At 40.4% G+C, this 12,343-nt stretch overlaps 1 protein-coding gene across 4 annotated transcripts in view; it reads right to left on the bottom strand.

The window, feature by feature from the left end:
- Positions 1 to 12,343, bottom strand: part of GARNL3 (GTPase activating Rap/RanGAP domain like 3) — a 167,201-nt gene that overhangs the window by 96,771 nt on the left and 58,087 nt on the right. For all 4 annotated transcript variants that reach the window (XM_063649940.1, XM_054501436.2, XM_054501435.2 and 1 more), the window contains one exon: positions 2,671 to 2,745. In XM_063649940.1, coding sequence (XP_063506010.1) covers positions 2,671 to 2,745 — 75 coding nt within the window. The remainder of the gene's footprint in view (positions 1 to 2,670; positions 2,746 to 12,343) is intronic.

Here is a 12,343-nt window from a genome sequence, read left to right as displayed (position 1 = left end):
ACATAAATCTGTGGCTGTAATCTGCAGCACTTTGGTAGTTTAAAAGGTCTCAAGCTGGATATCTGGTTTAAAGGTATCTGGCAAAAGCAAACATAAATCCTACCTACCAAAAAGCAACTCATCTTAGGCCTCATATTATTCCTAAAAAGTAATTTTCAGGAACAATAAATAGCACACAATCAGGCAGCCTAGCACATGAAGAAGCACATTACACGAGGAGCACAGGCCAGAGGAAAACAATTAAACAACAGCCACAAAAACTTCACATATTGGAATTCTTGGTCGCAGATGATAAAACCATTACACTACGTTTAAAGAAATAAAAGACAAATTTGACATTATCTCAAGGGAACAGTAAACTATAAAAAGTGACCAAGCAACCTTGGATTAGGCAATGGTTTCTCGGACATGACGACGGAAGTGCAAGCAGTGAAAGAAAAAAAAATAGACAAACTAGACATGATCTAATCTTAAAACTTTTGTGCTTCAAAGGACACAACCAAGAAAATGAAAAGATAACCCATGGAATGGGAGAAAACTTTTGCCAATCATATATCTGATAAGTGTCTAATTATCCAGACTATATAAAAAACTCTTACAATTGAATAATAAAAGGACAAATAACCCCAAAACAAAATTTGCAATTTGTTTGTTCAGAGGTTTGAGAATTTTTAAGCAACTATATATAATGAGTCCTTTACTGCACTAACTGCTTTAACTAATTCAGAGCAAGCCAGCTGTTTTTTCCCTCTGGAAGTCAAGTGCCCATAAGGTCTTTTATCAGGCTAGAAAGTACCATTGGCCAGAAACTTTTAACTGAAGACCACCAATACGAAACAGCCAAGGTGCTCCAATGGAGCATCATGCTCAGTAGTTTTGGTGGAAATAAAACCTAAAACAGTATTCGATCCTTGATATTATATTTCCAGAGAAGCAATTTGAGACGGACTGAGTTTGAACACAACAGACTGCAATGACTTGTGAAATCAGTAACTCCCCCAGATTGTTCCCAAGATGTCGACTGAACTGCCCAAGGCCACATTGCTGGTGAGTTGTAGGGCCATGATTTGAACCCTGGGAAGTCTGACTCTTAAGCCACTCCTGATCATGACCCAAGCACAGGTCATTTCTAACCCCTGACTGGGTCCCAGAACCTATCCTCTGGTGTATGGCAGGGCCAGGTGAGCAGTGTTTGACTGCCAAGTGTATGGTGATTAAGGATCACATGAAGGCCCCATTGATGTCTTTCCTGGGAGGTGTGTATTTCCTCTAGACACTGGATGCGGCAGGGGCCAGAGTTGTGCTTACGTAGGGTGGCAAAGTCTAGTTTGGTTTGTCCATTTCAGGCTGGGCTGAAGTTCTGCAAAATTTTGGTAGCAGAAAGATGTCTCAAAGTATACAGCCTCCATGGGCTCTCAAAGTAGAAACTCAGCATGGTGGCCGCTAGCTTTCCAAGCACTGGAGAGCAGTAACTCAATGCCTCTGTGCCTGGCTTAGCTCCTGAGAACCCTTGGCTGCCTGAGCTTGTGGTGGTGAGGCTATCTAGTCCCAGGGGCCAGGCCATTTGGAGAGGGCTGTTTCTAAGGTTCAGAAGCAAAATTCTCCATGAGTTCCTTCTTCTATGTGGGTCAGCGAACATCATTCTGAACGAGATGTGGGTACCTATTCAGGGGTATTCAGCCTCCATTTGGCTAACATGTCAATGGCAAGGTTCAGGTAAATGTATATGGCTAAGGCCAAGGGTGAAAATGAGCAATCACTTCCCAAATGTCATGGGCTTTCAAGTTAAATTCATAGCTCTTCACTGAGAATTTGCATTAGGAGGTGGTCAGGAGAAAACTGGCAATGTGGCAGTGATGACAATAACAATAACCATCAATAGCATCATAACTAGCACTTCTGAAGCTTACTATGTGCCAGGCATAGTGCTAGGAGTTTTACAAACATAGCTCACTGAATTCTTGCAATAATCTTGAGACAGTTTCTAATTTACAGATGAAAAACAATGAGGCTCAGGGTGGCTGGGGTCCTTGCCCAGGGTCAGGGTCAGGGAACTAGAGCTATGATGAGCTACCGTGCAAAAACGCAGCAAAGAAGAAAAAGGCTGGGGAGTTTCTGCCATACTTTGCAGTTTAAAGGGTAGACCCCGTGGGATAGAGAGGGTAGTGGCAAAAAAAAAAAAAAAAGCAAGGTGAGTCCCTGTGGCCTGTAGCAAGAAAGACCCAGAGAGCCCAGAAAGTAGGCATGGCCCAAGGAGCAGTAGGCAGTACCAGCCTCTTTTCCTGGTGACATTTTGTCATTGCAGTAATTTTTGGCATCTCCCTCCTGGACCCCGGCACTGCTCAGATGGCTGTGCCAAGCTGATCAGCCTGGCAGAGGAAGTACTGGGACTCGGGGCCATTCACAGAGGGTGGCAGAATTGTCTTTGGTCCCACTGCTGGCAGAACAACTTCCTGTGTCTACCTGGTTTTAACATAGATCTTTTAAAGGGTATGTGTCACCCTATGAATAGCACCTTCCATGCCAGAATACTGACATTTCCCTTCCATTTGTTTCAAGCAAAGCTCTGAAAAGCTCTATTGACCTCTTCCAGAACTCTTTCACTGCTATATCCCAAGCACTATAATCATGTGCTTGGTGGCATTACAGGAAGTGGGGAGGCTTCCTTACCTCATCTGAAGAGCCATTTTCCACTCTGAATCTTCCAGCCCTTTGGATGGCTCCATCAGCATCACTGGAAATAAGCTAAGGGGGAAAAAGCATTCAATTAGGAAGCATTTACAATGTCTCTTCTATATGTATGTAACTATCCTATAAGTAAGCCACATCTAAGGACACAGGCTGGAGTGCCCAGCCTAGAAGCTAACAGTTTTTTTAAAGCTCTATCAGCCAGGTACTCATACAGTTGGCTCCCACTGTCCTTGGGAACCCAAGAGTAAGGAATGCCTAAACTGCAAGAGTGGAAAACAAGAGCATCACATTTTAATTTGAACACATTCCAATACTGATGCTCCCAGCAAAAACAATCTTAATACACACCGCATGTGGACAAGTGGCAGTTCACAGATGGCAAGACCAAAAGCCAACTCTCAAGTTCAGCCGCCTTCACAGGAAAGCCTAAAGAACAATTAATGGCTGGCAAGAACTCAAGGCTCTACTATCATCGGAGAAAGCGCCTGTGCTTCATTCAGTTTTAAACAGTTTCCAAAAGTCCAATTAGTCCCTCCCCAGGCAGGCAGACTGTGTTTTAGCTCTGGCAAGGTGATGCTTGCAAATAGACAGTCTCCAAGGGGCCCAATGTTCGAAAGAGGTGAGTGAACACACCGGGGCTTGGCACTGGAGTCCAAAATTACTGACTCAAGATTTAACTTATTTTCTCCTTCTAGATTTTCTCAATAGTGACTTGGGAAAGCAACACATCTTTTTTTAGCCTTTAAATCTACCCACAATTTGCAACAAAGATCTGCAGCAGACTCATCAAAACGCATCTGCCCTGAGGGGCACTTCTCACCTCTCTGAGAGCTCTCTCAGCAAAACAGAAATGTGATTTCTCAGGAAAGATGGTTACCTCATATTTTCACTAGTGCTTAAGAGATACAATGGTATAAAAATTAATAGAAAAAAATTTAGGGAAAAACTCCAGTGAATTTTCTCAAGGAAAATTATTTAAAAGAGATTGATAAATTTTTCCTACGATAAATATAAAAACAGTATCTGGTATTTGTTGAATGCCATGCATTCTTTTGCTCTTAATATGTATTATCTCGTTTAATTCTCATAATAACACAAGGTAGGTATTATTATTATTCTCATTTATGAACGAGGAAACTGAGGCAGAGAAGGGTAAAATAATGGGCTACAGTCACTTAACTAGTTAGTACAGGTAGAGCTGGGATGTGAACAGAGGTAGCCAGACCCCAGAAACCCATTGTCCTCATCTAACCACCACCCTCCCTAACCATCTTCCAGAGAATGTCAGTTTTTATATTTCATCTTTCTCCTGCAAAATAATTTCTAAAAGCAAATGTTTTTGATGACATCAGATCATTACACTATTCGCTAAACTGAGGATGAGCCCAAGAGGCTGTGTAGTCATGAATTTCAACTTGTCCAAACAGAGGTCTAGCCTTTGCCCTCAGCTTCTGGGAGGTGATCTCTAAGACCTGGGAATGACCTGTGTTAGTGTCTGATTACTTAGGGGCTCTGAGCCACACTGATTTATAGTGAGGGCTTTGGGTCACACAGTAACAGCTCTACCTCTGGAGGGGGTGAAGGCTCAGGTCGGCCACGTGGGTGGTCAACCACATCTACGGGATCAAGCCCTGCTAAAAACTCTGGATACCACAACTCAGGTGAGCTTCTCGGTGCTGATGTTGTCACACATCATCGCCAGGAGGAGTTAATGCTGTCTACAACTCCATCAGGAGAGGACAATGGGAAGCTCTGCAATGGAACTCTCACGAACTCTGTCCCATGCACCTCTTCCCTTGGCTAATCTTAATGTGTATCCTTTTGTTGTAATAAACCATAAGTGAGCTTAGCAGCTTTTAGTGAATTCTGTGAGTCCTTCTAGCAAATTATCAAACCTGAGAGTGGTCTTGGGGACTCCTGAACGCCGTAGTAGTTGGTGTCAGAAGTGAGGGTAATCTGGTGGACTGTCTCTAACTTTACAGAGGCCAATTTTAAAGTACAAGAGAAAGATAAATTTAGATATCATAGGGTCACTGCCATTTTCACAGGGGAAGTATAGAGGATTCAGCATCAACAGCTTCTTTGTGGGTTTCTACTCACTGTTAAAATAGAGGCAAAAGCAAGTAGATTTCAGGTAGAGTGTTACTCGTATAGGCTGCCTCAAGGGCTTTGGGAGAAGCATTCTGAGATGACATCTGGACTTGGCAAGAAAAGAGCACTATGATCAATTAATAATGTCTGACATAGGTCTATAAAGACGTGGGACACACACTCCCCTTACTTAAAATAGAGGTTGCTAGAGACAGTCCTGACTATAACTAGTCTCATCTAGGAGTCGAAGGCTTGGGAGAAGAGCTGATAGCCATTAATTCATATAAAAATATAAATTGAACATCATAAAACACTATATTTTAGACACAGGCATACACAATAATGCTCTTTTCATTTGTTGAGTTTAGAACAAGAAGCATATTGCTTGTCTTGCTTAAAAAGCTCAAGAAAAAAAGGAAGAACAAATTTAACGATTTGATGGTAAAAAGAAATTCAGCTCCCTTTGAACTCATGAAATCCATAAAGACAGAGCTCATGCTAATGGGCTTGACTATCACCTTTACCATTTCACCATCCCCATCTTCATTCAAGTCACCATCATCTGTCACCTTGATGACCACAACCACCTCCTACTGAGTCTAGACACCCATCTACCACTGCTCCTCTCCAAGCGGCTCCTCACACCGAAGCCTGCAGGCCCTGGTGATTACGCAAACTGCAAATATGACTGTGCCACAATCCCACCTCTATTCCAGCATCCCCACTTCTTCTCACTGAAGGACACATGCTTGGGACTTCCTGGCTTGGAAGGCCCTCCTTTCTCACCTTCCCCTAAAAAACCCTACTACTCATCCTTCAGTTCCACCAAAGTCCCCCTCCTTCTGTATACCTTCCCTGACCCACTGCCTGGGAAGATGACCCTGTGGTCAGTTCTTGGGGCACTCTGCAGAGTTGTGATTTACATTTCTCTGTGTGTTTACTTGGTTTGCACCTGTCTTTCCTCAGGCGCTCTCTCTGCTCTCCAGCAAACTTCAAAAAGACAGCAACTACATTTACTTGTTCTCACCACTGCATCTCCAGAGCTAAGCATAACACCTGACATAGTATTGATCTCATTAAATATTCATAAACAAGAAATATGGGAATAGATGAATGCCAAATTTCTATTGCAAATGGCCAAAGGGATATAAAAACAGGGGTAAGACCTATACTGGCCCTGGAAAGCAGAGAAGGTTCATTAATCATGCAAGAAATGTCAAAGAAATTCTACCAGCTCTATCATGAAGGAAAGGCCAAAGTGAAGGGCAGGCCAGATAACCGGAAGCACCATAGGCTGGGGAGAGTCGGTTGGGCAGTAACTTAATCAAACCACGCAGGTTCACACTAACACCCTGAGCTCACGCTCGCAGGACCTGCCTGAGGAGAGCATGGGTGGGAGGGCAGTAGGTGGGCAGGAGATCCTACTGTCACACTCAGGGCCAGCACAGAGTGGCAGTCTCAGTGCCCCCCAACCCCGGCTGGCTCACACAGCTTGCTAACTAAAGCAGAGGGGTCTGTGGTGGCTGGGGCCTGATGAAGACCAGTACATCAGCTGCTGTGAAAGGAGAAAGTGCCCCAGCAAACTAGGGAATGAAAAAACTAACACTTCAGGAAAAAAATATTTTTAACACAGTAGAAAAGCTGATTATCAGGTAGCTGTCTCTGTCCATTTTCTTTCTATTATCCTCACAAACCTTTGATCTGGCCAATTACAACTATAAAAAATCTACACTTTCCTTTTTTGGGAGATTTGGGCTCAGGAATGACAAAATCTCTATCAGAACCCATCTAAATGTCAAAACTGCACAACCTAGAAGCCCTCTCCCTCAATTCATTCAGATGGTACAGAGCTCCAGCTGCCATCAAAATCCACTCTCGCCATTTGTCACAGTGCAGAATCATAGCTGGACACAAAGTAGACCCCATTTCCCTAGAGGTGGCCATTTGACTGAATTAATTCCACTTGAAGGTGGGCCAAAGCTCACCTGGGTACATTTATGGACCCAGGCCCTTTAGGAGAGGGGAGGTACCTCTTCCATGCACTTTTTCCTTCTCCACTGGCTAGAACCCCAGTGACCAGAGGGATCCTGGAAATTCATGTTGAAGACAGCAGATTTTCTTGAGCCTGAATGTGTGGTGCAGACCCACCACCCACTTAGAATTCCTGGCTGTATATGAGAGAGAAATAAACTTGTTGTTTTTTACTGCACTGTGACATTCTAAGCCAACTAATACACCCAATAAAGAAGAATCAAGAGAATAATCACTGATCCTATGATAAGTTCGTAGTATAAAATGTAAAATCTGAAATATCAGAGAAAATGTTCTACAAAACAGATTTACTACAAAAAGTACAAGGAATTTTTTGAAAGTTTCCAATTATGGTAATAATTTGGGAGCATATTGAATCTATGAAAATGGGACAATCTATAATCAGCTTTCAGATGAAAAGTGTAATTATTGAATTTCAAAACGTAGTGACCATGGTGAACCAAAAATTAGATACTGAGAAGAAAATGCCCCTAAAGAGTAAATCAGAATATCAGTTTGAGATAAATAGAGGAAAATGATTATGAAAAACAGAGAACATATCTGGGAGAAAGTATAAAGAATGGACTGGGGTGTTACGAAAGTGGTCCTTGGGCAGAGAACAGAACGCAGGAATAAACAAATCATCTCCTACACTAACCACCCCCTCTAGCAAGGTTCTCTACTAAAGAGTGAGACCAAGACTAAAGGAGAACTACTAGTGAAAGTAGATCAGCCTACATGGTGCAGAAAGAAAGAAGACAGCAAGGCAGTCTGAGATCTTACCCCTACAAAGCCAGCAAAGAGGAGGGAGTTGGTTAGGTCTCCTCTCACACTGGAATGCATCCAGCCCTTTGTTATTCTTCTGGGAGAAGAGTCCAGAAAAGAGACTTTTACATGTGTGCTCTGACCTTTGCAAATACAGCTCTGTCTATTCAGGAGTTTAGTAATTAGTAAGATGTTATCTAATCTGATCAATCCAGATCTGCACTCCTGAAGGATGGAGTGAGAGGGAGAGATAAAATGAGAAAGTGGATAAAGAGGAGCCTGGAACTTCTCCTAAAGGTAAACAGAACAGCACAGATGTTTTAATAAATATGAATTGGTTACATTTCCCTACTAAAACAAAAAAGACTTGATCGGTAACATAAATGAAATATATTAAATACAATAAAGCAATCATGAAAAAGAAAGGCAAAGTAAAAAATATTCTAGGCAAATTGGGACAAAAAGAAAGTAAGGGAATAATAAAATCACAAAGCAGAACTTAGGAGAAAAAGGCATCAAATAAAAAAAGTTATTTTATATGGATAATTAGAACCACCCATCTCCAAAATGTAACTATAAACATTTATGTAATGAATAACAACATATAATTATAAAACAAAAACTATTATAACTAGAAAGAAGAGTTTATAAAATTATAATTGTAATGGGAAATTTTAGTACATTTCTCTCTGATAGGTCAAGGCAAAAATGAGTAAGGATTTATAGAGGAATCAAATAATAAATTTAATATACATGATTTAATAGACATATATTGACTGTATCAAGGTACAGAGAATACACACCTTTAAAAATATCTAGTAAACTTTAAAAAAACCAACCTAATATTGAAAAGAAAGAAAAGCGAGTTTCACTCTTGTTGCCCAGGCTGGAGTGCAATGGCGTGATCTCGACTCACTGCAACCTCTGCCTCCTGAGTTCAAGCGATTCTCCTGCCTCAGCGTCCTGCGATTACAGGCATGCACCACCATGCCCAGCTAATTTTGTATTTTTATTAGAGACGGGGTTTCTCCATGTTGGTCAGGCTGGTCTCAAACTCCTGACCTCAGGTGATCTGCCCGCCTTGGCCTCCCAAAGTGCCAAGGCATGAGCCACCATGTCTGGCCCAGAAAAGCAAGAAAAAGTTCTACAGAACAATATAAAATAAAAAACTTCTAAAATATTCTATAAAACTGTACAGGTCATTTTTAGCATAATGCAACTGAATAAGAAATTAGTATCAAAAGGATTTTAAAAACTGAAAATCAGAAAATATGCATCTCAGCCTATTGTGCCTATTGTCCCAGCTACTTGGGAGGCTGAAACAGGAGGATCGCTTGAGACCAGGAGTTCAGTGATATAGTGTGCCATGATCACACCTATCAATAGCCACTGCACTCCAGCCTGGGCAACACAGTGATATCCCATCTCTTTAAATATATGCATATATAAACAAATTTATATATGCATACATACATAAATAAATTTATATATGTATATACGCATATATGCATATATAAATTTATATATGCATATGTACATATATAAATTCTTGAGTCAAATAGGAATAGTAAAATTAGATACTATTCAGACGTGAACAATAAGAACAGTACATATGAAAACACACAATGTGATAGGTGCTATATTTACAGAAAAATTCACATTTTCAATGCTTTTATTATTAAACAAAAAAGGATAAAAACAATGAACTAAGCATTAACCACTAGAAGATAAAAAAAGAACAATGAAATAAACCCAGGGAAAGCAGGGGAAAGGAATCAATAAAAGATCAGAGCAGAAATTACAAAACTAGAAAGATAGTATAATTGATTAACATATCCAAGATATTCCAAGGCAAGTCTGATTTTAAAAAGCAAAGAACAAAGACAAATACATATAGTGATAATAAAGAAAATAGAATCACTAAGAAGAAAGAGATTTCTAAAAGATTAAGAGAATGAAATTATATTCATTCATTCTATATGAAATTATGCCAATATCATCAAAAAGTTCAATGAAATGGCAAATTTTCTAGGAAAACATACACAATGAAAACTATTTTAAGAAAGAAATCTGAGTAGACCAAAAGCCAGTTGCAAACTGAAGATCTTGTCAGAACACTGCCCCACAAAGGTAGCCCTGGCCCAGAACATCTTCTGAGGAGGTGAAGGATCTGATGCTCCACACCAGAGCTACACGAGAGCCACATGAGAGCCACATAAGAGCCACACACTCACAGAAAAGTGGGGCAGTTTCCTTCGAGAAGAGACACCAGATCTTTTGCATTCATTTTGATGGAAATGTTTAGGAAAAGGGTATTAACATGTATGTGTAACATCACTAATGCTAAGAAAAGAGGACAGGATTTTTTTAACTTTATTTGGTCTTACATCTCTGCTATGGTCATACACCAAATACTCAGATTCTGAGGAAGACCGTGCCCAGGAGGGAGAAAAAGGAAACAAACAAACAAACAAAAAAAGACTTAAATGATCATTTGGCTAAGATCTGCCAGGCACTGTGAGTTATTCCTTCTGAGTTCTCGCACTGTCCAATACTGTGGCCACCAGCCTTGTTTAAATTAAATTAAATTTTATTTTTTATTTTTTGAGACAGGGTCTTGCTCTGTCTCCCAAGCTGGAGTATAGTGGCACAATTATGGCTCACTGCAGCTTTGACCTCCTGGGCTCAAGCAATCTTCCTGCTTCAGTCTCCCAAGTAGCTGGGACCACAGGCACATGCCACCATGCCTGGCTACTTTTTTATTTTTCGTAAAGACAGGGTCTCACTATGTTGCCCAGACTGGTCTCAAACTCTTAGTCTCAAGTGATACTCCTGCTAAGGTCTTCCAAAGTGCTAGGATTGATTACAGGTGTGAGCCACTGTGCCCAGCCTAGATTTAATTTTAATTAAAATAAAAAACATTCAGTTCCTGAGTGCACTAGTCACATTTCAAGTGCTCAGTGGCTATGTGTGACTACTACACTGGACAGCACAGATAAAAATATTTCCATAATTGCAGAAAGTTCTATTGGACAGGGCCACAACTCTGTCCAATTATACATATTTTTATGTATAATGACATGCTGGACATTCATGCAGCTCTGGGTGACCCGAATCAAATTGGTTTCCCATTCAGTTAGTTAAGTAGTGAAAATTCATGTGATTTAACATCCTGAGTAGAGGCCTTGGTCTAATCTCAGCAAAACTAACTGTTTCATTTAACACTGAACAGTGTTCAATATATTAGATGTTTTATCTCAGGAAAAAAAATAAGATCCAAGCAAGAATACTTGTTCGTAGAACTTAACAAATTATTTTTTTTAAATAGAAAGCATAAAATGTTATTAACTATAAATAAAAACATTATTAGTTTCAAATTGTAGGTAATTATTATTAAATGAGGATCTTTCTTAGATTAATACAAATACGTAATTTTTCAAAAACAAAAAGCACTTCCTCATCTATTTCACTGCTTTGTTTCATTGGGTTGGTGCTCGTTCCATTCTGAATCAGTGCTGGTATTCCCTATGATATCTGCTCAGCATCACTGTGTACTTGGCATTCAGGCATATAAACCACAGGAACAATATTTTCACTTAGAAAAAAAACTCAAAAAGTTTATGTAAAGTACATCTTTAAGCATAGTATGTAATATTTTCTCCTAGATCCCCTTTCTTTGAAATGAGTGGGTTATGAGTATGGGTTTTGGGGCTCAACTGACCAGGTTCAAATCTCAGTTCCATACTTGTTAGCCGTGTGACCTTGGGAAAATCACTTAATTTTTCCTCTCTAAATTTTAGTTTCCTTATGTCTAAAATGGGGACAATGACTGTACCTACTTCTAGGCTTGTGGTGAGGATTTAATAATGTAAAATGTATAACGAGCCTAGAATAGTAACTGGACATAATAAGTGCTCAATAAATGTTATAATGCTATAATATATATTGTAATATGATAGTGATTAATATAAAATGCTCTGATTAGCATGATTAAGCCACTTTATGCTACATTTAAACTCTTGGAAGATCTGTTTAAATATTTGTCCATCTAGCAAACATTACTGAAACCATTTTTTTCAGGGCCTGTACTAACTGCTGGACAAAGATGAATCCAACATGATCCCTGCCCTAGAGGACTGCAAATCCTAGAGGGAGTGAGAGACACACATACATATAATCAGATAAATCACAATACAACCTGGTTAAATGCCATAACAACAGACAAAAGAACAGGGGACAGACACTGGAGAGACGAACTCTGCCTGGGGGAACTGGGGAAGGTTGCATTGCTATAATGCAATTTATTCTGGAAGATGTACAGGACCTTTGAGAAATGATTTCCAACATAAGCTGGTTTATTTAAACTGCAAATACTGGTCAAGAAAGCAGATCCATTTGACCCTGCACATGCAAATTACAGACAGACAAAGACACAGACACATCCCTGACTTAGAAAGTACTACTATTCAGAAAGGAAGAAAGAAAAGTTTAAATGTCTGCATCAAAAAGAGGGGGTGAGAAAAGGCATAAACATGGGTAAAATGAGCCATCCCCTCACTGCTGAGTGCTGCCCTGGGGCCTGTCTCCTGGTCTCCTTTAGTCCACTTCTGTGCCTGCAGGGAAAGGCAAGGGAGAAGCAGCCAGTGTGAGGACCAGAGTAGGGGGAAGGGGTAGGTTTTTTTCTCCTCCTCTCACTCCTCACCTTGATCCTATTCTGCCTGTGCCGGGGGACAGGGAGATCTGGGTGACTGGGCAGCTGGGCAGC

Source organism: Pongo pygmaeus, chromosome 13 (assembly GCF_028885625.2).
Source record: "Pongo pygmaeus isolate AG05252 chromosome 13, NHGRI_mPonPyg2-v2.0_pri, whole genome shotgun sequence".
NCBI classification, from domain to species: Eukaryota; Metazoa; Chordata; class Mammalia; order Primates; family Hominidae; genus Pongo; species Pongo pygmaeus.
The sequence above is the reverse complement of the archived record's forward strand: the minus strand, read 5'-3'. Positions and strand labels throughout refer to the sequence as shown.